Raw genomic sequence first — 26,200 nt, 5'->3', positions numbered from 1 at the left:
AAAATCGGGGTATGATGCTTTTGATCGGGTTACGGACCTTTAAAATATGGGTTTTAAATATTGTTGGTGAATTATTCGAAAACAAAACCCACACCGTCCGGAACTAAAGTCCAGTACAGCGCAAAGCCATTAAAGATACAACACATCCGATTGGTGCAGTATTTAATGATATTTGCAAACTATTCGTGGCTTCATGAGTTTCTGTAAAAATACATGCATAATATAAGATCATAAACATCTAAAAAAAGAGTAACTAACCCCTTAAATAATGGCCATTATTCAAAAAGGGCTATTGTATTACAAATCTGTAAAATGCGTTGGAAGCAGAATTTATTTCTGCGCATTTTGACACCTCATTTGATACGATAGCCCAGAAAACAATAAAACAACGGTCAATTTAATGTAGTAAGGTCCAGATTTTAAAGTTGCACTTACATACAAATTTTTACAATACAAAAACACTCAGATATCATTAGAGATTTCCTTCCATTACACTGAATACAAAATCAATACAATTTACTGCAACTTTCAAATCTTGGGTTACATTGATTTAAATGTACGCTGTGACGTCAATATTTAGTCAATTTCTGCAAATGAGGTGTCAAAAATAAATTCCAACGCATTTTACAGATTTGTAATACAATCACCCGTTTTTGAATAATGGTCATTATTTAAGGGGGGGTTAGTTACTTTTTTGAGATGTTTATTTATTTTTACACGTATCATAGTAGTATAAGCATAATACGATTTACCCCGGAGGATTTCCCAACCTATATTACATTGTTATAAAGACAAGGGTTAAAACATTTTATATTATATACAACAAATAAAACTTTTACATAAATGTAAATCGATACCACAACATTTCCTAAAAAAGTTATTAACCTTCCACATTTCACAATATCTGTTTTCTTTCAAATCCTCATACAGATATACTTCTAATCTAAAATAGTACAGTATATTAAATAACATCCTCTAGAGTTCAAGTGAACCAAGTGAAATACTGTACTACACATAGTTTTAGGATGACAATTGCCTTAATACAGTGTACTGAAATATTTTAGGAAAATGTGTTTCTTAAATATATGTACATCGTCTCACATTTTCGTCAACGATGTAATTTTTTTTTCAAATACAAAAATTATTCTAAACATTGTTGTAATAAACGAAGAAATTTCATATACGGTATACTACAATAAGACATCACATAAACAAATATCGACTGCAGACGACAAGTTTCAAAATAATAATTCAAAATTCAAAAATTTCATAAATGTAAATTGTCATGACCAAATTTGGAATCAGCATGAAAAATGCATTAAAATGAGTACAAACAAGCCTAGTATTGGTTCAGTGGTTCTTACGATAGCTCTTAATATTTCGACAAAATATCTCAAACTTGGACTTTTTATGTTGAAGCTTATGGCTAGCACGTAGAGCATTAACGTAATTCAACGCTATAAAGCAACGTACTAGAAAAGTAAACTATTATAATACACCGTTTGCATTTCACAACATTAAAATTTTCTTCTAATCCTAATACTAGTAGATATACTTGGAGCTAGGTTTAGCACAATATATTTTGTAAAACATACTTTTGTTTCCCATTTCACGATTATGTACAGTTTTCTTCAAATCGCAATACAAATACACTTTTTAGAAAATAATACAATATATATCTTGAAATGTAATCATTCACATTTCACAACATCTGAAGTTTGAAATTTAGATGCATTTACAACAATGACTGAAGACAGTGCATTAGGAAAGTTCGCTCTATCACCGAGTATGTTAAGCCATAGGTTAGCACACGTATCTATTTTGGAGGCGACTCCTACATCCTCATCTGGATTATATACCGGTACAAAAATGAATCCTTCATCTGCCACTACGCTGATTTTTGTTCTATCCCCGCTTGGTATTTCACAGCGAGTATCCAGGTTTCCACAGCTTTTCCTAATGTCAATCCAGCATTCCTTTTCTTCATACTTTCCATTGCCCGTAGTCCTCGATTATGATGTTGCTTCTGCTTCATGTACCTCATCAGCTCTTCAAATAGCAGGCTATGTAATTAGTGTGCATACAAGAAAAAAATCATAAAATAACAGCAGTTCATGCTTTGTTTAATTACAAACATATCTACCCTGTTACATGCATTTTACCAAATTTGTCACATTGACCTGACAGTTTTATACTATATTATGATCGACATACTTCTTCAGAGTAATTGATTTCCCATCATCCTCTCTGCTGGTAGTGACACATTTCCATCTCGTGGTGGCATGTTCGTCAAGAAAGGGCCACCACGAAATGGAACTGTGTCACCACTAGCAGAGGTTGATCGAGTATCAATCACTCTGAAGAAGTATGTTAACCATGACGTACGAAAATGTCAGGTCAATGTCCAAAATTTGGTTTTATAAAATGCAAATTCCAAAATTCAAATTCAATGCCGCCAAAAGAAGAACGCAGTATTTCCTACTTTGCTTACTTGTAAATACTATATGCCTTTCGGCACGTGATTTAAAACATATTGCATTGTTGCTTGGGATGACACTTTGTGGCAATTGCTAATATTTGAGCTTGTATATATTATGGTCATATTCAGGCTAAAACACGATAAGTAAGTCTATAGCAGAGCCAACCTACCTTTGTGGATCGAAACTTTCAACGTCGGGGTTTGATGTCTTCAAGTTGATCTCGATATACTCGAAAAGTTGAGATATTAATTCTTCAATATCTACGTACCGCAGAGATCGCAACAAATCGTGCCTCTCTTCTTGTGTAATGATGTCTTGAAACTGCTCTGGTATACCTTCAAACGGATCCTAAAAATAAAATATGTAAGGAGTGAACTTTTGGTTTCAATATAATTCCGATTTACTTTACACGTTATTTTTATTGAGGTACAAAGTTATATCTTATGTCTTATCATGCTTATTTTATGAAATATTGACATCACATTTATATTTACGCGAACGGACTGTACTAAGAAGAGCAAGTGCGACGATGAGAGAGGGGGGAGAGAGGGGAGAGAGAGAAAGAGAGAGGGAGGAGAGAGAGGGAGAGAGAGAGAGAGGGAGAGAAAAATGTAAAATATATCACTTGTTTTTCTGAAGCCAGTCTTCTTTTTGCTCTTTCCACGCCAAGTAGTTGCCATAAATCCAAAATGTGCTTCAAACTGCGATGTCTAGCCTGGTCATATATATAAAAAAAAATATATAACTAACAGTATACTGTTCGTTGAGAAGATAACATGTATTACTGATTTACCAGATTAACCTAGTGACAAAAATGATATCACGGATGTTCAAGGCATTTTTTGAGTCCGTGTCAGAACATATATATCCCCTGTCTAATCATGGAGTTCCCGTGGCCGAGTGGTTAAGGCACAGGTCTCGCAAACCTGAGGACCTGGGTTTGATTCCCAGGTGTGATTTTTTTTCTACTTGTCTCCTTAATGTTTGCGACGGCAAATCTGGTGATATTTTTATTTTCATGCAACTGTTCTTTCCCATGTTACACCGTAAAACAATTCAACAGCTTGATTGCTTAATACAGGGTGTCCCAGAAAAAATTACCGAGTGAATAAAATTGAACGTAAGTCGAGAAATAGACATTAGAATCAAACAATTTAAAATGTATCGCATATGCTATTTTATTGTGCATCACGTACGAAAATTTTATTTGATTCGGTTGACTGGTTGCGAAGAAATTAATGATTACATAATGCACGCATCAATGCAGTTCATTCCAAGTTTCATAAACAGGCGCTTTGTCATATTTGCTCACCGCTTCCTAAAGTTTGTGTATCTCAATAAATTTAGTCCACACTATCTATTTTATAATACGGCGGTGTTATATTAGTCATGCTTTCACTGAAGATGAATAACAGTTTGTCCGAGAAAACTTTGATTTCTGCAATTGGAAGCTTTCCAACTTGAATTCCCTGGTTGTGCAAATGTGCTATATTTTATCTTTCAAAAGAACATTTGAGCCAAGAATGACAATGATCAAGTGCTTACAGCTTTACGTGTGATTTGCGATACCATGCAACATTATTGTTGAAGTTTTAAAAGGTTTAAACTTTGCATTACAATTTCCTGGAAATTTTCCAAAAACATTAATGTGTGTGAGAAATTTTTTAAGCCGGCTGGAATTCTTTATGCAATAATTTTTATGTAACATTTATATCAACATTAACGAAAATAACGAAATATTTACAAGTACTGAACATCGTCTTACATGCAAGCTTTCATTTTCAATATCGTGCAGATTTTCAAATTTGAACACAACCTAATTAAATGTTTTGCAAGAAAAAGATTGTTTAAAAAGAACGAAAAGGATTTTACCGAATAAAATATGAAGCCCATTGACAGTGCGCATTGTGTTGAATGGTCTTTCTTTCAAACTTGGAATGAAGTGAATTTACGCATGCGTTATGTAATCGCTCATTTCTTCGCAATCAGTCAGCCGATTCCAATAATATTAGCGTATAAGATGCAGAATAAGATGGGCTACACGATGATTTTTAAATTTTTGGATTCTAATGTCTATTTCTCGACTTACGTCTAAATTGATTCGCCCGGTAATTTTTTTATGTGACACCCTGTATGTAATTTTAGTGTTATCTGAAGTTGCCTCTGGATGCCTTATTGGCCTCTCCTCACTGCCTGCAACATTTACATTCGTTCACTTGACCTTTGCTTTTATAAAGTTGATTTATACATGTAATAAAATTTGGGTGTATTAGATGGTGAGTTAGAAGACGACGACGACGACGACGACGACGACGACGACGACGACGACGACGATCCAAGTATGGCTATCAGTAGTTTCATACTTGGCGTCATAGTACATACCTTTGCAGTGATTTGAGATCTTTGTTCCTTAGGTAAATTGATGCCAGATTCCGCCAGATATTCGATTATGTTGGTGTCCGGTTCACCTCCAGTTGAAACAAGAAATCCAATAGCAATGTCTACCACGGCTAGGCAATCACAGAGATCAGTGATTGATTTGAGGTCTAGCAAGATGTCTTGCTTGAAAGGACGTGATAGGCGTTCCTTTAAAATAAAATAAAACATGATAATGTTTTGTGTTTGTTCATCACCATTATGCACAATTTGCACAATATTTTAAAAGTCACATCCACAATCAATTAACCAAAAGGAATACTAATTCATAGACCAATATGAAAAAACACATCAATAGAAGATCAGAGACGAATATCAGGAAAGTCGACTGCACCTTAACATCATGAACAGTGCGAAACCAGAGACGATATCTTACCCTTCCCAGAATCCTTTGCAACATAACCTCATTACATCAAATGACACTGCTTTTATACTTTGCACAGGTTCAATTTGTTGAGAATCTACTGGCTAAACATGATTTGATAGTCAAGAAATAAACATATTTTGCAAGCCCTGGACATGCTGGATGTGCTCTGTTCATTGCGGTACTTTTTGTCATTATCGAACCATGTTATAATCAATACAGACAATTGGAATGGAAGAAATGTACTGTGAGAAGTGTACGATATATTCTCTGGTGCGAAACCATAACATATAGTATCTTCTTTACCTGCTTCACTTTAGCCCTGATCTCCTGAAACACCCTCAAACTGCGGGATCCTTCCCGAAACATCAATTTTGGTAAAGTGCCTTCAATGCGTGGACGTCCTCTAACGAATGTCTCCTCGATGGCTCTCTCCAGGCTATCTAAATTAAATGTGGCTGATGTGACCTCTTTGTCAAATATGTGATGACAATGGGCTTGTATCAGTGGAAGAAGATCTTTATCAAGATCGTAAGCCACGAGATGTGTAAGGGTAACAGAACTTGGTAAGATATTCTCCCTGATGGAAAAGGGAAAATGATCAAAAAGAAAAGTTTAACACAATATTTTTTAACACAAAATATATTTAACGTGGTGTCACTTTTGAAGGTCCTTCCTATTGTATATTACACTTTATATTAACTCACACATTGAAATGGACAGACTTAATTTAAATACTTAACCACATACTACCCCATGAGAACTACTGCCGATTGGCCAAAAAGAAGTTTTATTTATCAATTGGACCAATCAGCAATATTGTTAGAATAATTTCACCACGCAAAAATATTGGGGTGAATTATTTGTAAAGCTCCATTGTGATTGGTGATTAAATTGAAGATATCATGTAATTGATCAATCACAGGCAATGTTAGATCGGCAGGTAGTGCTCAGAGTGTTAATAAAAGTGCTTTACTCCAAATTTAGAATACTCTTTTGCACAAAAACTCACTCATTTTCCTGGTTTCTAATTCTGCAGTATGTGTCAACAAACTCATTGTGTGTTCGAATCAGAAAGTCAACCAACTGGGTTGAAATACCCGAGGCCGTTGGAAGAAACGTTGCTAGGTTGCAATAGTCAATATTAAGAGGCTGCTGATACGCCTCTACCAATGTCACTGAAATAATAACAAAAATAACTTAAAATGAACTTATACACATAACAAAATCGTTATACTCGAATGACCATCAAAATGTTGCCGACCACTTTTGCTGACAAGAAGTGTCTTTTCAAAAGGTTGGAAGGTGAATCGCATGATATTTTTTCATTAACTTCTTCAACTGAAAACTTAAGTCAGTTTCATTTTATAGCTGGATCTTACCATGCCTTTTACTTTTAGGCCATACTTGATTCCACGCAGAAAGAAAGCATAACATCAGCTGATACACGTCTTTATCATCGTTCTGGTCTCCGTTTGCTACTTCACCTGCACTGTGGTCATGTACAGTGTCATCTCTAGCTATGTCACCTTTGAATAAACATTGGTATTATAAAGTTAGAGCGTGTTATTGGTTGTACAAATTATCCAATTTCCCTAATATTGTTTGATCCCAATTTTTGTTTGAAAAAAAAACGTGTTTACGCCATTTTGGTGTGGTTTTTTTTCAGGTAATAAAATCAAATTCACTTGTACTATCGAATTTCTTTACATCTTAGAACCGGAATTGTGTATATATACCAATTACAATATAGTCTGTCCTCCTAACTTAGTTTTGACGATACCCTTTATATCTTTATATATCACATACAATTGCTTTCAATATTTTTCTACGGAAATTTCAATCTGCTCTTGAATTCACTTCAAATATGAGTGATCATTTCAAGTTGAAAATCTTACCAGGTCCAAGATTTTGGGCTTCTTTGGCATCGATACATCGATGAAAACGCTCAATGAGACGCCTTTGTAGCAACAATATCTTGGGGAGATCTTTCATTACTCTCAGTACTGGTTCCTGGTATGTAAACAAATCAAATTGTAAAATAGTATAAAACTGGTTTTTTTTTTTACATATAATTAGGGGTGGAATTTTGTTACACAGTACAAGAATCAAATTTGATTCTTGCAGTAGCTGTTCAAAAGAATCATTTGTTTCTCACAAAATCTTTACTGTGTAAACACAAGTTTACGAAAATCAAGTTTGATTCACGAAGATTAGCTTAAGAGAGTCTTTGCAAGAATCGATTCACGAAGTAATCTCGCCGAAATTCTAGCCCTTTATTTTATTGCAAATTTAGCTTGCAACATGATATGCTCTACTGCTCTTCTTCAAGATTCATCCCTGTTCAGAATCTTGGCTTCTTTCCAGTGACATGGCATGGTGTGGTGCTCTTTGGCCTTGGATTCGAAGGCTCGGAAGACGCAAAATAAAATCAATCAAGAACTAAGCTAAATATAATATTGCATTGTATAACTAGCTTTCATGAAACTATCAATTAAACTTTTCCAAAAATGTGTCAATTATAAAATCAAATGGCCTCACCACTTTGAAGAATTCTCTCAGAAGTTGGTATCTGCTAGTTCCACTTCTCTGAATAAAAGTTGTTACACTGTCAATAGATATACGCATTTTGTACCGCCACACTTCAGAAAGACATGTAAATCTTTCACTGAAACGCCGGTGATCGACTAGGGACAACATCGGTTCTGGGGTCTGAAGATGCTCCATGACTATATTGGTTCTATCATTTTCGACAACTTCATTGACATGGTACATCTCCAGCTCTTGATTCTAGAATTATGATGGGTAAGGTTTAAAAATTTTATTTTCACATTCTAAAATTAGGTCAATTGAAAATAATGACATAAGTTAATTTGACCTGCTACCACAAAATAAGCGTAAATTCACAATTTGGTAGTTTCGAGACGCCCTGCCTGCTGCGTTGGTGTTCTTTGTTTCACACGCACCTGTTCAAGCCAATAGTATGCTTGTATGTCCTTTGTGATTGGGGGCACAATGGACCATTCCCGAAGGACATACTGCTGGTTTGTACAGATGCACGGCAAACAAAGAACATCAAGTCAGCAACCAAAATGTCTCAAAACTACCAACTTGCGACTTTATTCTCATTTCGTGGTAGCAGGTCACAAATAATGTAAGTGACATAAACGAACTCTGCTTTTTAATATTTCTTCGATTTCTCAGTTGCTTTCTATCGTCCTCTATTTTCCAGTTCTCCTGCTGTAGTTTCATATCTTCGTATCTTACTTCTTCTCCCATCCACCCTTCTTTTTCCAATAGCTTATTTCAATATACGAGTAATTCACCTGAACGATGGGATCTATGAATTCAGCGATGAATCTTGACTCCCAGTCTTCGTAGCTCAGAGTGCCAGTTTCTAGGGAAAAAAATAACAAACAAACAAAACTTGTACTCTAATGCTAAAAATAATACGGTTTACGTAACACATTCATTTTTCTCAAATGATTAAAACTTTAGGGTTACCATTCATTGTTACTGTAATGGAACTAAAATATGCACTTGTCTTGGACCTGTGCGCATGAAAAATTATCTTTCATTTTCCGCAAGGCAATCAAGGGGAGGACAGGCTAGTGAGGTGTTCTTCTCACCACTGCGGCCCGGGTTAATTTCCCCGCGTTGCCACATGTGAGTTTGGTTGCCAATCTATGCTGGTCTTCGCAGATTTTTCGCGGGAGCTCCAGTTTTCCTCCTGCTCCTAAATACAGACCTCTTCCCATTTCCCTGTCCGGTCATATTCAGTTGGCATCCCTTAATTTAGTAGCCTCTGGGCACTATTAGGCTTTCTCTGACTTCGGCCGATTGTTATAAATAAATATCGTGTTTTTCATACTTTATGTATACCTACCTAACACATCGTCTTGAGCATGTTGGTAGGCAGTAACTCTAGCAAGAACAACATGAATAAGGTAGATACCGTCTCTTGTCTTAGTGGTCATTTCTAGCTGCTTGATGTCTTTGTCAAGGATATTCCAAAGTTTCTCTCCCAAGTCGTGCGAAGCTTTTGTGACCTTCTTTGCCAACTTAAATATAATACATAAAAGTTGATTAAAAGTACGTATTCTTTCTCTTCTGCCTGTTCTTGCGGGTGTTCTCGGTGTTTTTGCTGTTAGTTGTGGTGGTGATGGTTTTGGTAATTTTTGTATTATTTTTCACTTTGGTTACCCATTTTCTTTCGAACAAATTGACGATAATAAAATCCCATATATAATAGAATCTTATTTCCCGCATTTCTACACCTCAATGGCATACATTGCTGGGCCTATCTCACCTGCGAAATGTTCCAGCCTTGGCTGGAATTTTTAAACTGCATTCCATCACCCGTAGCCAAAAGAATAATGAAAGTTTATGACGCAATACAATATATATAATATCGACTTTTATCCCCCAATTGGCCAGTCACAACACCAGTTTGGTGCTGATAGAACCTATTAATGGCCGAATGACCAATCTGACCATCATTTGGCTCGTTGGATACGTATAATAGTATTAATGTTGAAACATTATTCATGAATAGATACAATAAGAACTTACTTCCGGATTGAAAACTGCAACCCCAAGCAGAAACGCACGCACAATAATATTGAATATCAGCTGTTGTAGCTCTGTTGCTGAGCTGTCATCTCGTTGGAGATTAAAATTCTTCCTAATCTCAGTAACAAAGGTCGTCTCCTAAAGGACAGATTAAGGGGTGTTTCAAGGTAATCAATTTTAATTCAATTTCAATTTATTATTTCCATATTAAAAAACAATACATCACACGACAAACAATTAAAACTTATGGAGGAGTAGGCTGGAAAGCCAATAAGGCCTGATAAGTAACCTACCCCTGAAAACATATTACAATATTACAATAAATATAATAGAAGAACTAAAGTTACACTAACAATCACTAACAGAGAGAAGAAAATAAGACACAGCAAGGACTGGCTTAAAGATCGGGGATACTAGTGAGATTGTATGTAGGTATATAATAGGTCGTGCTTAAATTGAATGCGAAAATGATTTACAGAATTGATTCTTTTATTGTTTAGGGTAAAGAATTCCAAAGAACGGGGCCATTTGTTCTGATACCTCGGTCTGAAAAGGTTTTCATATTTTTGATTAATTGTAAATCATTGGAGTTTCTGGTTTTGTAATTGTAATTTCTGATCGTTTCTTGAAGTAATCCTTAAAAGCAACTAACGAACAAACCTTTGCAGTCAACTTTTCATCCTTGATGAGAATTTTCAATGGACAACACAGGCTGTTATCTTCGGCGCAAATCACTGTTACCAAGGTGTGAATTGCAAGTGCTACAATCCTCAAACGGTCTTGACTGTCATGTGGTTTCACAACCAACTCGTTGCATCTGTCGCTATACAGATTATTTTCTAGTAGGCGAATGACCATCTCCTGAAAAGTTTATCACAGTGTATTTAAACAGTTGATTTCATATTTGTACTTGCTTACTAATGATAATTATAATAATGACAATACCATGACGATGATGACTACGATGATGAGAAGCTGCTGCTTTCGTTTAAATACCATGTTGTCTGTAATAAACGCCCAGAGGAATTTTATGAAATGGAACGTTTATTCGAAGCAAATTTTCTTTTTTTAAATCGGGGCGAGTTCGTTTCCGAGTCCAACCCAATATGGCGGCGCTCTCGTAACAGCACATTATCGCGCTAAAATACTACAAAATGACATATATGCAAGTAGGCCTACATTTTAAGTAAGCATGTGATTTACTTAGTGAAATTCTACCATAATTTTGCAATGAATTACGTTAGAATAGGTTTTGTCCATGCAATGTAGCGAATGTGACAGCTATATACATGTAGTACCAATGCCAGGTATAAGCTTGGACATTTGCTCATTGTGGTCAGGTTTTTTTTATTGCAAACATGGGGGCGTTTATTAGAGAGGAGCTTGTATTACAAACAATATGTATCTATACTGTCCTTTGGGAAACAATGAATCACCTTATTCATGACATCATCGATTTATTTCCATGTACTTACTTGGTGCCTAACATTCTCAGTGTGAGTGCGAATGAATTCCTGCATTGCTTCTTTGATCTAGAGGTAAAATGAAAACGTTTCCTGATTAAGGGAAGAAGTGCAGCAAAAACACCAATTTATGGTGATATTTCATTGTCATTCCAGGTAAAAGAACAGAATGTTTTCTTTCACATACTTTTTATTCCACAAAAATCGCACTTACGGTTCTCCAGACATTGCGATTTGAAGTGAAGCATCTTGCGCGATCAAATGTATTATTAATGTATTTTATTGGTTTTCAAGCAGTGAATATTTATTATGTATTTTATTGTTTTTCAAGTGGCGATATATAACATTTCTATAGTCAAAATTCTGTATCTCAAAAAGCAAATAAGCTATTATCATGTTATCTTCACAGTACCTGCTTCTTTTACATGTTGGATAATAATAAATTGCCACCTAATTTGCATAAAAAATTTAAAAGGTGCTTCTAGATGTTTCTAGGATTTTTCTCATTTTTGCCTTTTTGAGCCTTCAAAATAGAACCGGGAAGCCATTTTACGACGGATTTGAATGAAATTTTCACAGAATCTGTGTTTTGTTATTTGTAAAAAAAGTATGAGAGTAGATTTTTGAATTTTGTTTTTGTTTTGACGCACCGTCACATTTTTGGCGTTATCAGGTTTTGGACTTTTTTTTCCAAAAAATTAAGCATTTTATAAAAATCTGCTCTCATACTTTTTTTTTTTGCTGCTTTTTAACTTTCATTTAAAACACAAATTACATCTCTAGCATCTACGGTTGCGTTCCGGTTCTATTTTGAAACCCGACACCTAAAATCCAAGATGGCCGCCAATTAAATATGCAAATGAGATTGTTTTTTTGGATTTTTCTGATTTTTTGGACTCAAGTGTCATTTACCCCAAGTATGAAGTTCCTAGCATATTTAGTTTAAAAAAATGATTTTTGGTGCACTTCTTCCCTTAAGGAGATGTAAGGATACGATAGGCCTACATGATTTACCGACAAGTGACTCATTTCGGAATGCGATCATGAATTTTGATGAAAAAAAGTTTCCACAGGCTTCATTGGGACTCGAACCAGCGATTCTAAACTTCCTTCGATTACGCTTCCAGCGCTTTATCGCTCGGCCACCGTGGCAGTTGAGCGGATGAGTGTAATGATAAAAGATCAATCTCATAATGCCATCTTTAGCCTTTTGTTTACTAAAAAAAGATGCGTTTTGTAAAGATAGATTAGGCGTTTTATGCATAAATAGCACGAACGTTTGGGAAAGGTTTCAAACAAATAATAAAGGCACTGATGTGATGATGAAATTGCGTAAGTCGGGAATTATCTGCGTCGCAATGTTTTGTTTTGGTTTTAGGAATTTGACCTTAAAATTTACGACTTCATGACATTATCATTCGAAATCAACAAAAGATATTTCAATTGTCCCCATTCTTTCTCTAGAATGTTTTGTACATGTATGTGAAATAGCTTCAACAATGGTTCGCTGCATAATGGTTAAAATAGCCTTGACCTAAAAAAAAAAAAGGGCGAGAGGTACCATATTTACGGATTCAGGCTAAGTTTAAAATTGATATAAAACGTTTGTTTTTTGATCGATTACAAAAATTAATTTTTGTCGTATAAAGAAATTGTATCTGGCGTGAATTACACCACAGTTTTTTTTCCTATGGCTCTTTGACTTCTTCAAATAATTTTTTTAATGATAGAGTGAATCCCCTGGCCCTCTATAATTACGCACAAAAGATCGAGATAAGCTAGCAATTACGTTTTATTACTAGGGCGATGATCGCGATCAACGTGATAAAGAATCTGAGAAAAAAGTATACTATAATATCCTTCTGATTTTGGTGGAATGCCGAATCGCCTGTTTGTTAAAATCATGTTACGCGTAGAATTAGAAAACGGATCAGTTGGCATGCTCTATACCGATATCAACCTTGTATGCCGCCCTCTGTAGTTCATTTATCACCCTCAATCACCATTAAATAATTGATATGCTGCCCTCTGGTTTTGTATATCGTCTTATTCCTGTTTGCTATTTCAAGAGCCTGCGTATGATTTTAGCAAACACGCGAATCGCTATTAGTGTAGGGATTCTACAAAGGCAATTGGACAAACTGACATAATTATTCGATCTGGATATACAAATACGTAAAATAGTCAAATGTCAGGTATTTACCAATATTCTGGGTATTAGAAGTACGATCTACATCCAAAAAATGATGGTGTACTATTCCTCAGACAAAACAGCTCGGTAACGCCATTTGCAACATAGATATTGTTTTTAATGCTATGAGTGTATTTGTAAATTACATTTGCTTTGTTAGAATTTCGTACCCGAGATCTGAGTCGAGTTGTGAGCTCTTGCTGCACGCTTTGTTTTTACAGCGTCTTGGCAACTCAGCTGTTCTCTTTTACTTTTAATGTTGTGGTATTTTGGTGTTTTACCGAGTGATTATAAATTTATTTACTTGTTGCCCATACATTACATGACCCAACCCATTCACATCAAGACCTACGTAATACTTCTGTCCTCAGCCGTTTTCCCGAAATATATATTTATCAATAATATTCAAAATGTTTATCGTATAATTATACTTGTAGTGAAGCTTGATCAGCACAGGATCCGTATTCCAATGTGACTTGACGAAATATTGCAAGGAGAACCACAGTGTCCCTCATGCTGGCTGAACATGTCACAGACTACGGAAAAATAGAGTAAAGCATTTTGTGAGAATTATTTACGTAATCAGCATTCCATCGACACACTCCCTCTCAACTATTTTAAAATCATGTTTGATTATTATGCTTCTTGATCTGTTCTCTAGAACAATGAACATAATTTAATGGACACTTCTAATGCGTAAAACAAAATGTTTTGAATGGAGTATACATATAGGAATAAAATAATTATGACAATCCAGTTCTGATATTGCATATTAATTTCGCATTTCTATAGTGTGTGTACTGGTTTATTTGTTGTATTTCTTCTTTAACTTGGGACACTCAATCAGTTGAAACACAGTTAATCACCTGTTCTTCCTTGAGGCCCAGGAAAATTATCGTTTTATTTGCATTTCCATACTGTGTGTATGTTTGTGTCATGTCCTTATAGAAAATAGCATAAAACATTACCCTTTAGAAACAACAAAGTTAATGACGTCTTTTTCAGGATAGTTTATTTTTAACTATATTTAAAAATACTTTCATTTTTTCATTACGTTGCTTACCACATTTCCATATTTTGTAAAATGTCTTCTTTGTAACCTGAAGTTATTCACATTCTGATGTACTTTGATTCATTGTAAGGAATATGTTTATCAAAGATACTGGCTCAACGCATGCCCGCGGATTAACTGATTAATGTACAATCTGAAATGATTTTTAGCGCAACAGTCGGGTCAAGGCATGAGATGACTAAAGTAAATAAATGTAAAGTTGTTTTCTTTAAACTTCCGTGGTCGTGCCTGTGCGTATCGCGTACACGAGCGTAAACACAAAAGCAATAAACAATCACGCTGATTGGCTGATCAATGCACTTGACAACAAGCCGGCTGACCCATTGGTCTTCGGCGCGGCGCGTAGTAGGCGACCTTGTCACTTCTACGCGATCGCAATTCACCAGCGCGTACCCGGACCACGGAAGTTTAAAGAAAACAACTTTAACACGACGAAATACCTGGTAAATCTGTTCGAGGGGTTCGAGAGATTCGGTCTGTATGGATTGGTTTAGTCCCTTTCGCACTTCCGCGTACGCACCTCTAAGCACAACAAACACATCTTTGCTTTTGCAAACCTGAAGATAGAAAAATTGAAAATAAAAAAATGAGAAAACGTTACATCGTTGACGATGATGATGATGATGATGATGATGATGATGATGATGATGATGATGATGATGATGATAATGGTGTGATGGTAATGATCCCGATTATGTCAGGTTGTGGTGCATTGGTTGTGGTGGCGCTGGTTCTGTTCTATTTGTCAGTAGTGTTTTTGTGTTGGTAGTTGTGGTGCCTCTTGGTGATAAACATGTGGACAGACTCACCCATTCTCTCAGTGATTCATCCAAAATCCATTTCAATTGATCATTCTTGCTCACAAGCCCTAAAGCATCGGTACCGAACGACTTGCAAAGGTTTTTCAGAAGAAATAAGTGCGCTTCCTGCTTGCAAATTGTGTCCAAACAGACCGTCTGTGCTGCTTCGAAAAGATAGTTAAGCTACGAGAGGAACAAAAAAGCTAAGCAAATCAAATTTAAAAAAAAGCACATTCATGTACATACGAAATTTAAATCAAGTTCAGCCCTCGTACATCACGTATATTTCTTCACTTTTGAAGAAAGATTTAAACTACATCCACATCCGAGTCTGAAAACTAACCATCACATAAAGCTTCACAACAAATGGTAGCTTGTTATACATGTTTTCCGACCTACATTAATCAGAATTTGGTGGGATTTATTATCATATGATATCATATCTATAATTTCTACAAAACATAAAAGTAGATTCTTACACTTTTGTACTTTTTCAGAATCTCTTCATCGACTGATATTTCATGTACAAACTGTGCAGTAACTATCAGTCCAAATCTAGCTTCTGCAATTGACTCCAGGGTTTTGACATTTGGTACCTCCGACTGATTGAAGAGACCATCCTTTGCGCTTGTAAGGCGCTTTGTTGCTTCCTCGATGAGGGTCAATTTTGGATCTAACGCAAGAGCTGCTTCACGAAACCAGAAATCCTGTAAGAAAATAACAGTTTGAAGTCAGTTTAAAATCAAATTAACATCTATTGCAAGTTATTATTAAAGTGTATTAAAACACAAAAACAAACTTCTTATTCAATAAATAAGTTGATTTGAAGCTCAAAATAAGACTGGGTACAGATCTGCGCCATCAAGATAAGCATATTTTTTTTATTATAAGACGCACCTCGTGACAAAAGAAGAACATCAGGCAAACCTGAGATGCTAGTTCCAAATCTTCTCCCGTCGCTGGTTTTATGTCTTTCAGATACCTATCTATATACTGTGTCGTTCTTTCCTTGCTGCATATTGACAAAACAAACAATACAAAATTAGATCTGTCCATTGGCGTCGCGTCAAAGGAATTATCCTACGAAGTAATAAAAACTACTTTCCCATGTAAAAAAAATTCACTGTGCCCTTACACGTTTGAGATTCGTCATGAGAATATGCTTTTTAATTACAAAACAGACATACTAGAGCTATTAAGTTATAACTATCACAGATGCGTTCTAGGCACAATAGGGAGGTGAAAACTATCAGAAATTCATGGTTTACCGATTCTTGTTAAGAAAAGAATTGTTGATTCAACTGATAAATTAAGACCAATTAAGACGGGAATCTTGATATTTACAATACAATATAATGATAAAATATAGACTAATGCAGAGCCGAATTCAGAGGAGACACTGACACGGTAAGCTTAAAGTTACCCTATGACATGAGTGGGACGGACATACATGTTAAACTATCTCCCATACTGAACGTTTTGTTGGCTTTTAATTTTTCACTGAGCCCAAAGAAATTTCAAACAGCATCGCAGTCCATTTGTGTAGGTAGTTATGTGTACGGTGATTAAACCTAGGAAGAAGAGTCGACTTTTCAAAGACCAAATGTTTTTTATTTGCTAATGTTGATAATTTACCTTGATTGCAACAACAATCTCAGTATCACCACCCTAATTGCTGGAGTGTGATCGATACAATCAGTATTGAATGTAACGCCTTCTTCTTGTGGCGCGTCTGACGACCGACCGACCACAAGCTTCAGTAATCCTTCCACAACTTTCTCGTCCGGAGGTGTGTTGTCAGCAAAGCAAAGTTGCGAAACAATTTCAAAGAAGAAAGCGTTTCTACGTTCTTTGAAGTCTTGAAATTTCTCGAAAGCTCTCCTGTGTGTTTAATAATTTCATTCCAAATTTATTACAAGCAAATAACAAAAATGTATAACAGCTTTGATGTATAATAATGGTCAGCCGAGATTTTTTAATTATTTTCGTTAGGGATCAACCTTAAGGGATCGGATAGCGTAGTATTTTGTTGGACATGAGAGCGAGCACATCTGGACACATCAAATCGCATTCTGAATACGAGAAATGTCCTGTGAATTGTATGGCAAATTATTTGTAAAAATTGATATTTTTGACATTTAACATTCCTCGAAGTTAATTTTATAAATCTAATAACGTATAATTAAAGTGTATGTAGCTGGGAGGAAAAGCCGACCATCATTTAAGAAATGTGACCTTTCGTATTGAAGGTATACAGTTTTTTCCAAAAAGACCTTTAGAATCTTTAGATCCCATTATGTACTATCGTTAGTAACATTCTTGTATACGAACTGATATAAATTATCATTTTCTTTTACGAACTTGTCTGCAACTTCCGGTTGGAATGATTGTGCTACTGGCTTTTTACAAGTCGGACACTTTCTTTGCCCTCCAGCGAGCATATCACTGATGCAACTGTTACAAAACACGTGTTGGCATTCCAAGAAGACAGGATTGGTAACTTCGCTGAGACAAATCGTACATTCCAAACCATACCTGGATAAAATGACAGTTAAATACGGAATCATCGTTTTTTGTTATAAGTACTAAGAATTCTGCTGGCATACATAATGTTTACAAACAAAATTCTTACCACTTTTACAGAAGACAGTGTACATGCTTCACCTACTCAAGGGCTGAGGTAAGGTTACACGAGACAAAAAGTCCAAATACACGCACCCCCATACATTACAAACATGACACTAACATACACACGCACCCCAACACCCCCATATCACCACCACCGTCCCATACTTCCCTACACATCTCCACCCAACCCAATGGGTTAATAGTTCGTCAAAATTTCTGTCCGTGCATGTTTATTATTCCTTTATAGTATCTTACTGTACCCTACCAGCACATAACCGAATACCCCCCCAAAAAAGTAGTGAAAGGTCAGTTCTTACTTGAAGTCTATCTTGGCTGCATGTTTCGTAATGTTTTCAAGCAGATTTTTCACTCGCTTGATGGTCTTAATACTCTTCATTTCGGATCCTCCTGCAAATGCCTAGAAGTAAAAAAATGTATTATATAATATCTTAAACAAATTATTGATTTTTCTGTCTATATACTATTAGATATTTTTAATTGTGCAATAATTTTATTAATTATTTAGCGATTGCTTTATTATTATACACTTTATATCTTTAAAATATTTGAGGGCGATATGAGATCAGTATACTATATCTTATATATACAGTTTCAAAAGGAAATATAATTTTAGTAAAGGTATTCAAATGTTCTTGTTTTGATATTCTTTTTTTTATTACTGTCGTTAGTATAAAGTATGTGAAAGTTTTATCCAAAAATATAACATGCAAACGAGGCAGGCGGTGATGGAAGCGATATCGCCAATTTTGAGGTCGCCATTGGATTAACACATAATCATGAAATCTTCACAAACAATTCTAAATTTGTTATGTGGTGTCAAAGCAAAATTATCTTACTCTAAAACCGTCGGGGTACGACAATGTACCACACTGTAAGTATGTTAATTTTCCATTTGTAATTGCTAACCGTGTATTTTGAATGGGGCTGTCAGCCCTGTATCTTCGCCAGCCTCGTACGTCACGTGTTGCGCTTCCTACGCCGCCTGCAAACGAGGCGTACAATTAATAGCGCCCTCAATGTTCTAATTAAGTTATGTTACCAATTTGACACCTACAGCGGTGCTTGTGAAACTAATTATTATGTATGTTAATACAATTGCACCAGTAGCCGAAATCGCCGCATTTCTAATAATACTTAACAATCATAGCACAAAAGTTGAACTGAAGCTGTGGAATTTTAGTTCCTATCTCATCCAGAGGTCAGCGCATGAGTGTACAAACATATTGGAGTTTAAGAACTGTGTCTTAGCATTAAAGGTTGTGTAGATCATGGTATTGTGTTGACACTAAATGTACATACACAGGCCAACTACTCACATTCCACACTGGTAGTCCCATCTTAAAAATTGTCTGGTGTGTATCGTAACGTGGACTGGTGTACATATTCATGAAGAATATCTCTAGAATACGAATTCTGTGCCACTTTGGTCTGTAATATCAGAACATTGTGATGGATAGATTATCAAATTCAATCAATTGAAATTTTTTAACTATAAAAATAGTCATGGTAAAAGTGTGTACGTGTGTTTAGTAAAGCTACAATTGCCATTTTAAAAAGGGTGAATGGACAGAAATTAGTTGAATAGGAAAACAATTTGAAAGCGTTTCGTGTAAATAATCAGTTTTTGGAAGTTTATTGAGCTGGGAAAAACACCTCAAACTTTTGACCCTACCAGCAGACACATTTTTTTTTAATGGTTTTAATAACATTTCAATGTCTGGTTATGTGAAGGTCATGAAAAGGTTTTTTGAACGTTCTTATAAATAAAATATTTTGGTCAAACATTTTTGCAAAATATTTCGTCAACACTTAAATAACATTCTGTTTGTCAAAAACGTTTTTTGAATGTTATTAAAACGTTTTCTACCTTTTACTTTTACCCGACATTTAAACGTTTTCTATAACGTTATGTGTTTGCTGGGATTTACTTCCATGTTCCTCCATTTAAGGGAGGGGTGAGTTTGGTAAGAATATCTAATATACCTCACGACTTCGATTATCCTTCTTGATTTGGGCCCGTAAATGCCTGCCCTATCCTGAGCGACAGACAATATGACATTTTCAACCAGCAACTTCACTCTCTGCATCTTATCCTGCCATATTTTCTGCAACGCAGGTTGTGTACACTCTTCCTTTGTCGGTACAAGAAAATCACTCACAAGGATTTCAACAGCTCTGACGTCAAGAATCTACAACATATCATAAAGACCACTAATCATTGCTAATAAAGATAAGGTCCTTCTTGTACAAACCAATATAAATAATACTGGTATAGGTGTTACAATTTGATCAAATCAGACCAAAAGCGGGAATTGTGAATTTGAAATAACAGCAGTAAACATGGAAGATATAACAATAAAGTACATAAGCAAATGACAGGATATCGGCAAAAGTATGCTCAATTACGTTGATGTTGATACCAAGTCAATTTTCAAAATTACCACCTTTAGTCTGATTGGCTCAGGTCATGTCATTATCAAATATATAATAATTATTGATAAGTAAAATCTTCAAAGCTTCGACAGTGACGATAAAACAAACAAGATAATAAAAATGTTAAACATATTGAAAAAGCTGTACTGTACAGGGCGTGCCTGAAAGAACTGTATTGTCGGAAACTAACATTTTTTGGCATTTATAGGCCCGAACCAAACAGAACATAATATTTGATGTAGTTGGGGAAAGAACTAAAAGCACTTTTAGATCACGGAGTTTTCGATATGTGGCTTTTCGTGTAGTTATGAAGCGTGTAGGGGTGAGTTTGTTTGATTTGCAAATGTGCCAGCAATTATATTTTGATATACCATTTCATCCTCCTGATTCACAAGTTGATCGAAGTGTTTTTCCAGTAAATCTGGGCATGCATTGAAGAGTTTCGAGAACTGCTTGAGACGATCAGCAATTTCCCTGTAGGTCTGGTGGAGAAGCACAAGTCCTTTTGTCGGGCTTCGTTCGTCATCGAATTCGAGTCTACTCCTAGTCTCAACCATGGCTGCCTTTATAGCACACGTTACACACTTTAAAAGAGATTATACACAAATAAATAAAAACAAATAAATAAACTATTCTTCCATACTGTTTACAAAATGATATAATAACAAAAGCTGAAGGAGCTTTCGTGCTAAAAACCATTACTGGTAAAAGTTTGAATAATACATCTTACCTCAAGCTCTTTATTCTGGAGATCTTTCTTGGGACCACATGTGTACGTCATGTGTATGAAGTCTTTTAAGTAGGCATCAATGTAATGCTGATATTCACATGAAAGAACATTGGCATCCAAGAGTACACCAAGGCGTTGGTTCACCACTACAACTACGTCTTCTAAAATATGCCTTTTCTGAATAGCTATAGATAACAAAAAAAAACCGATTCAAAGTTTTCTTGCTTTTATATTGATTGATTGATGAAAGATCGAGTACCATCTGAAAATACTAAGGTAGTAATTTATTGGAATCAAAAGTTTATACTCAAAGCATAAGTCTACTAAAACACTGAACTTTCATGAGCGATTTCTAATAACTGTATGATTATGATATTAAAGTGATATAGTTATACCAAGTCATTACCTCGTTTCTCTCCGGCCATTTCATATCTTTGGTCAATGTGTTTCTTAATGAGCCACGAGAAGGGAAAACTAGCAGTGAACGGTTTTCCACTGTTGCTGAAGACCTTAACAGGTATAGTCTCTCGTAACCGTTGCCCATGATGGTGGTCCCGGTCAGAAGCTTCCAGAGGCGAAATTGAATCAGCAGATGTGGGACTTTCTGGAGGGGAAGTCGAATCCGATGGTGATATCATGTCTCTGTAGTGTAGTGGAGCCAGCTCCAAATCACCGAAAATCGCCAGCCACAAATTGCGAATCCAATTTTCTTTGGTATCCTCAAGCAGTTGAAGATTGTCGTTGTAGTCGCAGAATGCTATCACCTCAGCTAGGATTGGGTATACAATGTTGATAAGCTGCTGCCACAGTGCTCTCCTACGTATAAATGGGTGATTATATCTTTGAAAAGTATTGTTATGGATCAGCACTGATTCTCAAACACAAACCTGGTTGTTCTGTGCTTTAAGAGTTATTATTATCACAGGTGCGTGCTCGACATAATCATAATTTGTCAAACTAAAAATGATACACAGAGAACCCTTTAAAAAGGTTCAACTGTTACTGGATACATTGGAAACCCGTTAAAGTAGGTTAATATTAATGGCTGATTAATTTTCAAAGTATAGGTTAAATTAATTCATACAAAATAACGCATGTGTCAAATACCTAAACGTCCCACTTTCGTGGATGTTTGAAATCTCCAAAGCCTTCTTCATCAGCCATTCCATTCCAACATCTTTTTGTCCAGTTTCCTCATCTCGTTGCTTTAGAAGATCAGCAATCCGTGTCTTTGTAACTGATACAAAATTGTATGTTCCTGAAAAAATAAATGTATCAAATGTATCAATTACGGCAAATGCTCAGCTCTTTCAACGACAAATTGTATAACTTCATCTACGAAAATAATATCAGTTGAAGCAGAAAAACAAAAATTAAGTCATGATAAATGAAACTTTACGAACCGTTCTTATTATCATCTAATAGATCTCGAATGGTGGAAATGCGTCTAGAAATTTGTTTCCTCATGCCACTTTCATCTGTTGACTGAACGTCAATTTTTGAAACGGCTCGGTGTAGACTATCCATCAACAGTCGTTCGGCACTAACTTCTCCTGCGTGCTCGAAAACCGAACGGATATCGCCCCTCAGTTTCATCAAACTGGCAATTTCAGGACGGTTGGCTTGGGGTGGCTTTACATCATCTATGTGTACCATTTCCCATGGCCCACCTGCACAAAACACAATAAATATCCAAACCTTTGTACCTTTTTAATATGTTTACGAATGGATTAATGGTAACCCGGATATTCTGATTCTTGTATCCACAAACACAGTGTATTATGTTCACAGATGAAGCTTACATGTGCAAAGTATGTATGTGATCCATTGTGCGCTATAGAGAAAATTCACCGTGACAATTGTTACACAAAAATACCGCCACCAAATGCATAGTTTAAATAAATGATCAGCAATGATTTGAATAAATGCACTCAAATATTTAAGCATGTGAAATATGAAGTTTTCTTCATTATTTTTATCACACTTTACGGATTTTACAGAAATTAAGGTAAAGTTGTAATGTAATGCATGCATGATAATTTTTAAGAGTTAACATACCATGATAGCTTACAAATCCCTTGTCATTCGGGCTAGATTGATGACAAGAATGACATGTACCGGCTTCGGATGTATTTTGCTTGATTGGTCTTTGACTCGCATTATTTCGTCAACAATGCAGTAAGATGCACATGCTATCAGTTGACTGTTTCTATGGCCGTCTTCACACTGTACGACTAGAATGCGCTCACAATCTTGCTTGGTTGTCAGAAAATGCCTTTAGAAAACACATAAAAAATTACAAATAATTATCACATTTATACAGGTAGTTTGCGGAAGCATTTTTCACGGAATGTGTTTGAATGAGTTATTATCACCCTTTTCATCGAAAACGTCGGTACAATATGGCAAATCATATAAGATATCTGTAACGTAGGTTCAAATGAGTAACGGTTGCTATCGCCAAGTCACGATTTGATCGATCTTTAAAGCGAGTTAATCTGAACCAGACCATCAATGACATGCACTATGCTCATTAAAATTTACAATGATTAATTATTACCAATTACGATAAACAATTATGTGATTACCTTACTTGCTGACGACACTGCTGTTGTGTTTGAAAGCTGTGCAGGTAAAGAGATTTCAAACATTTCTGCTCTAAATTCAGGTCACGTTCCAGTTGTTCAAGATCATGGCTTACCAGCAAACGGGAATGTGTTGTAACCTGATAGTACAATAGGATAAATGTAATGTTGGTTTGAACCGCATTCAGAATTGCGTCCTTTTAGCGAATTTAGAGAATAAATGTATTGTTTTCAGCTTCTGGAGTGAATATATAGTGTCATATAACACGGGCGACATCATTATTTTACGTAAAACAACGAGGCGACGCCGAGTTATTTTACGCCAAAAATGATGTCGTGTGTTATATAAAACAATAGATGCACGACAGCGGCTAAAAACAATACCTTTATTCTTATTCTTAAGCACTTCAATTCAAATAAATATACCAATCATAACTATACCAAATTTTAATTAAATTAAATCCTACATTTTACAAGGAATTATACCTTGGGCTTTAGAATCGATCGGTCACGTTGTTGCTATGCACCTCCAATTAATTCAAATAGCGCGTACGAGTATCGCGTCGACACGTACGCGCTAAAGTGTATGATATCGTGTCATATCACACGGGTAAGAACCAATAAGATTGCGAGTAAATTCTCAAGTGTTTTTAAACACTTAAAAGAATGTAAAATATAAATATAACAAAGATAACGTTACCTGCAACATTAGCTCCTGTGATCGTCTGATTTCCTTCTCTAGATGATGCTGCAGATACTCCTTTAAACTGCTGTGCTTCTGATTTGAAAAGTAGGTCGCAAAAAAGTCATCAAAATCATCTTTCAGTGGTGAATACGACAGTCTCATGATCGCTTCTGGTGTAGCACATTGAAGAAGTGATTTTTGGACATTCCTACGTATCATTGCCTGTAACAATAAAACACACGTTGTGTTCAGTGAATTGTCGTTTGAGTCTGGATTCAGACTCGAGTCCACTGCTTGTCGGACCTGGGACATACAAGTAAAATGACTAGGACTATAGATGCCTAGCCCAGGCCAATTAATTCCATGTAAAATGTGTACAATTTATATACAAATGTCCCAAATTTGTTGACTTATCTAATATATTGTGATATGGCAATTTCCAATAGTCTCCTATTTGGAATCTTTGACTGAATCCATAACAATTTTGAACTAGACTTTGACAGAGTTCAGAATTGAGCCGGACTTGGATCATAGATTTGTTGGACTCTGACTCCAGTCTGGAATCGGACGCAAAAAGGACTCAAGACTATGTTTGGACTCTGATACAAATAAATTCGGTTCTAATAAAGTGGATTCGGATACAAGTCTGGTTGTATTCAATCGAACCGAGTCCAAACTTCCAAGGAATATTTAGTTAACTCGAAGCAAATGTGTACCGCAATTACTACTATCAGTCCCTTTAAGTTATTGCTTTGCCATAATCACCACGGTACCACCACCACCACCACCACCACCTCCACCAGCACCACAAACAACAATAACAACAGTCAAAACAACGTCAGTAACAATAACATACTACATAATTATTCGAAAGTAAGTACATACGTGCTGGTGACAAACAATTTCCAAAAGTTTAAGCTGACTTTAAGCACAATAAACTCAAGTAACCTTGAATTTTCGGCAAGTTGACTTTATTGTACTGAAAGTCAGTTTAAACTTGTGGAAATGCTTCATTTACTACCCTGACTACAATGGTTACCTCGTTCTCCGTCGGTTGATCATCTTTGGTTTTCTGATCACGAAATCGGAACACTAGTTTAGCAATCAGATCTTTGTGAAAACCAACAAAAGCGTCTTCCACGTCAAATTGTTTGCACCTTGTTTGGAAATATAATCGTTTAATAGTAGTTTGCTTAATACATGTATAGTTATGTACCAAAAGAACAGAAAACATATAACATACAGGAAAACGTTCAATTTTATACTGAATAGATGATGTACTCCAAGGTTACCGCTCCTCCCCCCCCCCCCTTTTTAAACTTTTTTAAATAGCAATATAAATTAGCCTTGTAGAGGATGAAGCATGGGTGGAATTACGGGGGTAAATATAAGTATATTAAATAAAATAATACATGAACCATTCCGTTGCTATATTCGTTACTAAATAATCAATAATACTGACCCACTTGTAAATATTCAAAGTGTTTAGCTGAACATTCTAGTGGCATAGTGACATTTTGCCACTAGAATTTAAGGGCGGTTAAACACTCATAAGGAGGTCTGCATATATTATATTATATTTATAATTAAAATATTCTCTGGTGTCAAAAAAATAATTTGAAATAACCCACATAACAGCGTCAACTGCTTAACAAAGGTGCTATCACTCTGTACTAAATTGCTCAATATTAACACTTTAAGACAAGTTGTGTATGTCAGTGCTTAAGGTTGGCCTTAACC

At 35.7% G+C, this 26,200-nt stretch overlaps 1 protein-coding gene and 1 non-coding gene across 2 annotated transcripts; one reads left to right on the top strand and one right to left on the bottom strand.

The window, feature by feature from the left end:
• Positions 1 to 1,135: 1,135 nt before the first annotated feature.
• Positions 1,136 to 23,285, bottom strand: LOC140144319 (E3 ubiquitin-protein ligase RNF213-like). Its single transcript, XM_072166145.1, has 30 exons — positions 23,249 to 23,285; positions 22,594 to 22,860; positions 22,298 to 22,448; positions 21,597 to 22,006; positions 21,191 to 21,375; positions 20,832 to 21,044; positions 20,011 to 20,216; positions 19,344 to 19,455; positions 18,324 to 18,424; positions 17,740 to 17,913; positions 17,014 to 17,259; positions 16,276 to 16,390; positions 15,858 to 16,085; positions 15,388 to 15,561; positions 15,019 to 15,135; positions 13,938 to 14,042; positions 11,328 to 11,384; positions 10,513 to 10,713; positions 9,853 to 9,990; positions 9,167 to 9,341; positions 8,607 to 8,677; positions 7,822 to 8,070; positions 7,179 to 7,293; positions 6,663 to 6,809; positions 6,293 to 6,458; positions 5,587 to 5,860; positions 4,863 to 5,066; positions 3,106 to 3,195; positions 2,650 to 2,828; positions 1,136 to 2,063 (listed from the first exon to the last, which is right to left on the bottom strand). Exons 2-30 carry the CDS (start codon positions 22,844 to 22,846, stop codon positions 1,889 to 1,891), a joined length of 5,031 nt encoding a protein of 1,676 aa, XP_072022246.1. The 5' UTR covers positions 22,847 to 22,860; positions 23,249 to 23,285; the 3' UTR covers positions 1,136 to 1,888.
• Positions 3,359 to 3,439, top strand: Trnaa-cgc (transfer RNA alanine (anticodon CGC)). The gene has a single exon. It is a non-coding gene; the product is annotated as a tRNA-Ala (tRNA).
• Positions 23,286 to 26,200: the final 2,915 nt, after the last annotated feature.

This window comes from Amphiura filiformis, unplaced genomic scaffold (assembly GCF_039555335.1).
Source record: "Amphiura filiformis unplaced genomic scaffold, Afil_fr2py scaffold_49, whole genome shotgun sequence".
Classification (NCBI taxonomy): Eukaryota; Metazoa; Echinodermata; class Ophiuroidea; order Amphilepidida; family Amphiuridae; genus Amphiura; species Amphiura filiformis.
Note: the sequence above shows the minus strand (reverse complement) of the source record. Positions and strands in the feature narration are given on the sequence as shown.

Coding starts and splice junctions, on each gene's coding strand:
- LOC140144319 (XM_072166145.1), bottom strand. CDS start 22,846: ATGGTACACATAGATGATGTAAAGCCACCCCAAGCCAACCGTCCTGAA. Junction 18,425..19,343: donor TGGGACTACCAGTGTGGAAT/GTGAGTAGTTGG, acceptor TTTTACTTCTAG/GCATTTGCAGGAGGATCCGA. Junction 15,562..15,857: donor TTCTGAAAAAGTACAAAAGT/GTAAGAATCTAC, acceptor TTCCTCTCGTAG/CTTAACTATCTTTTCGAAGC.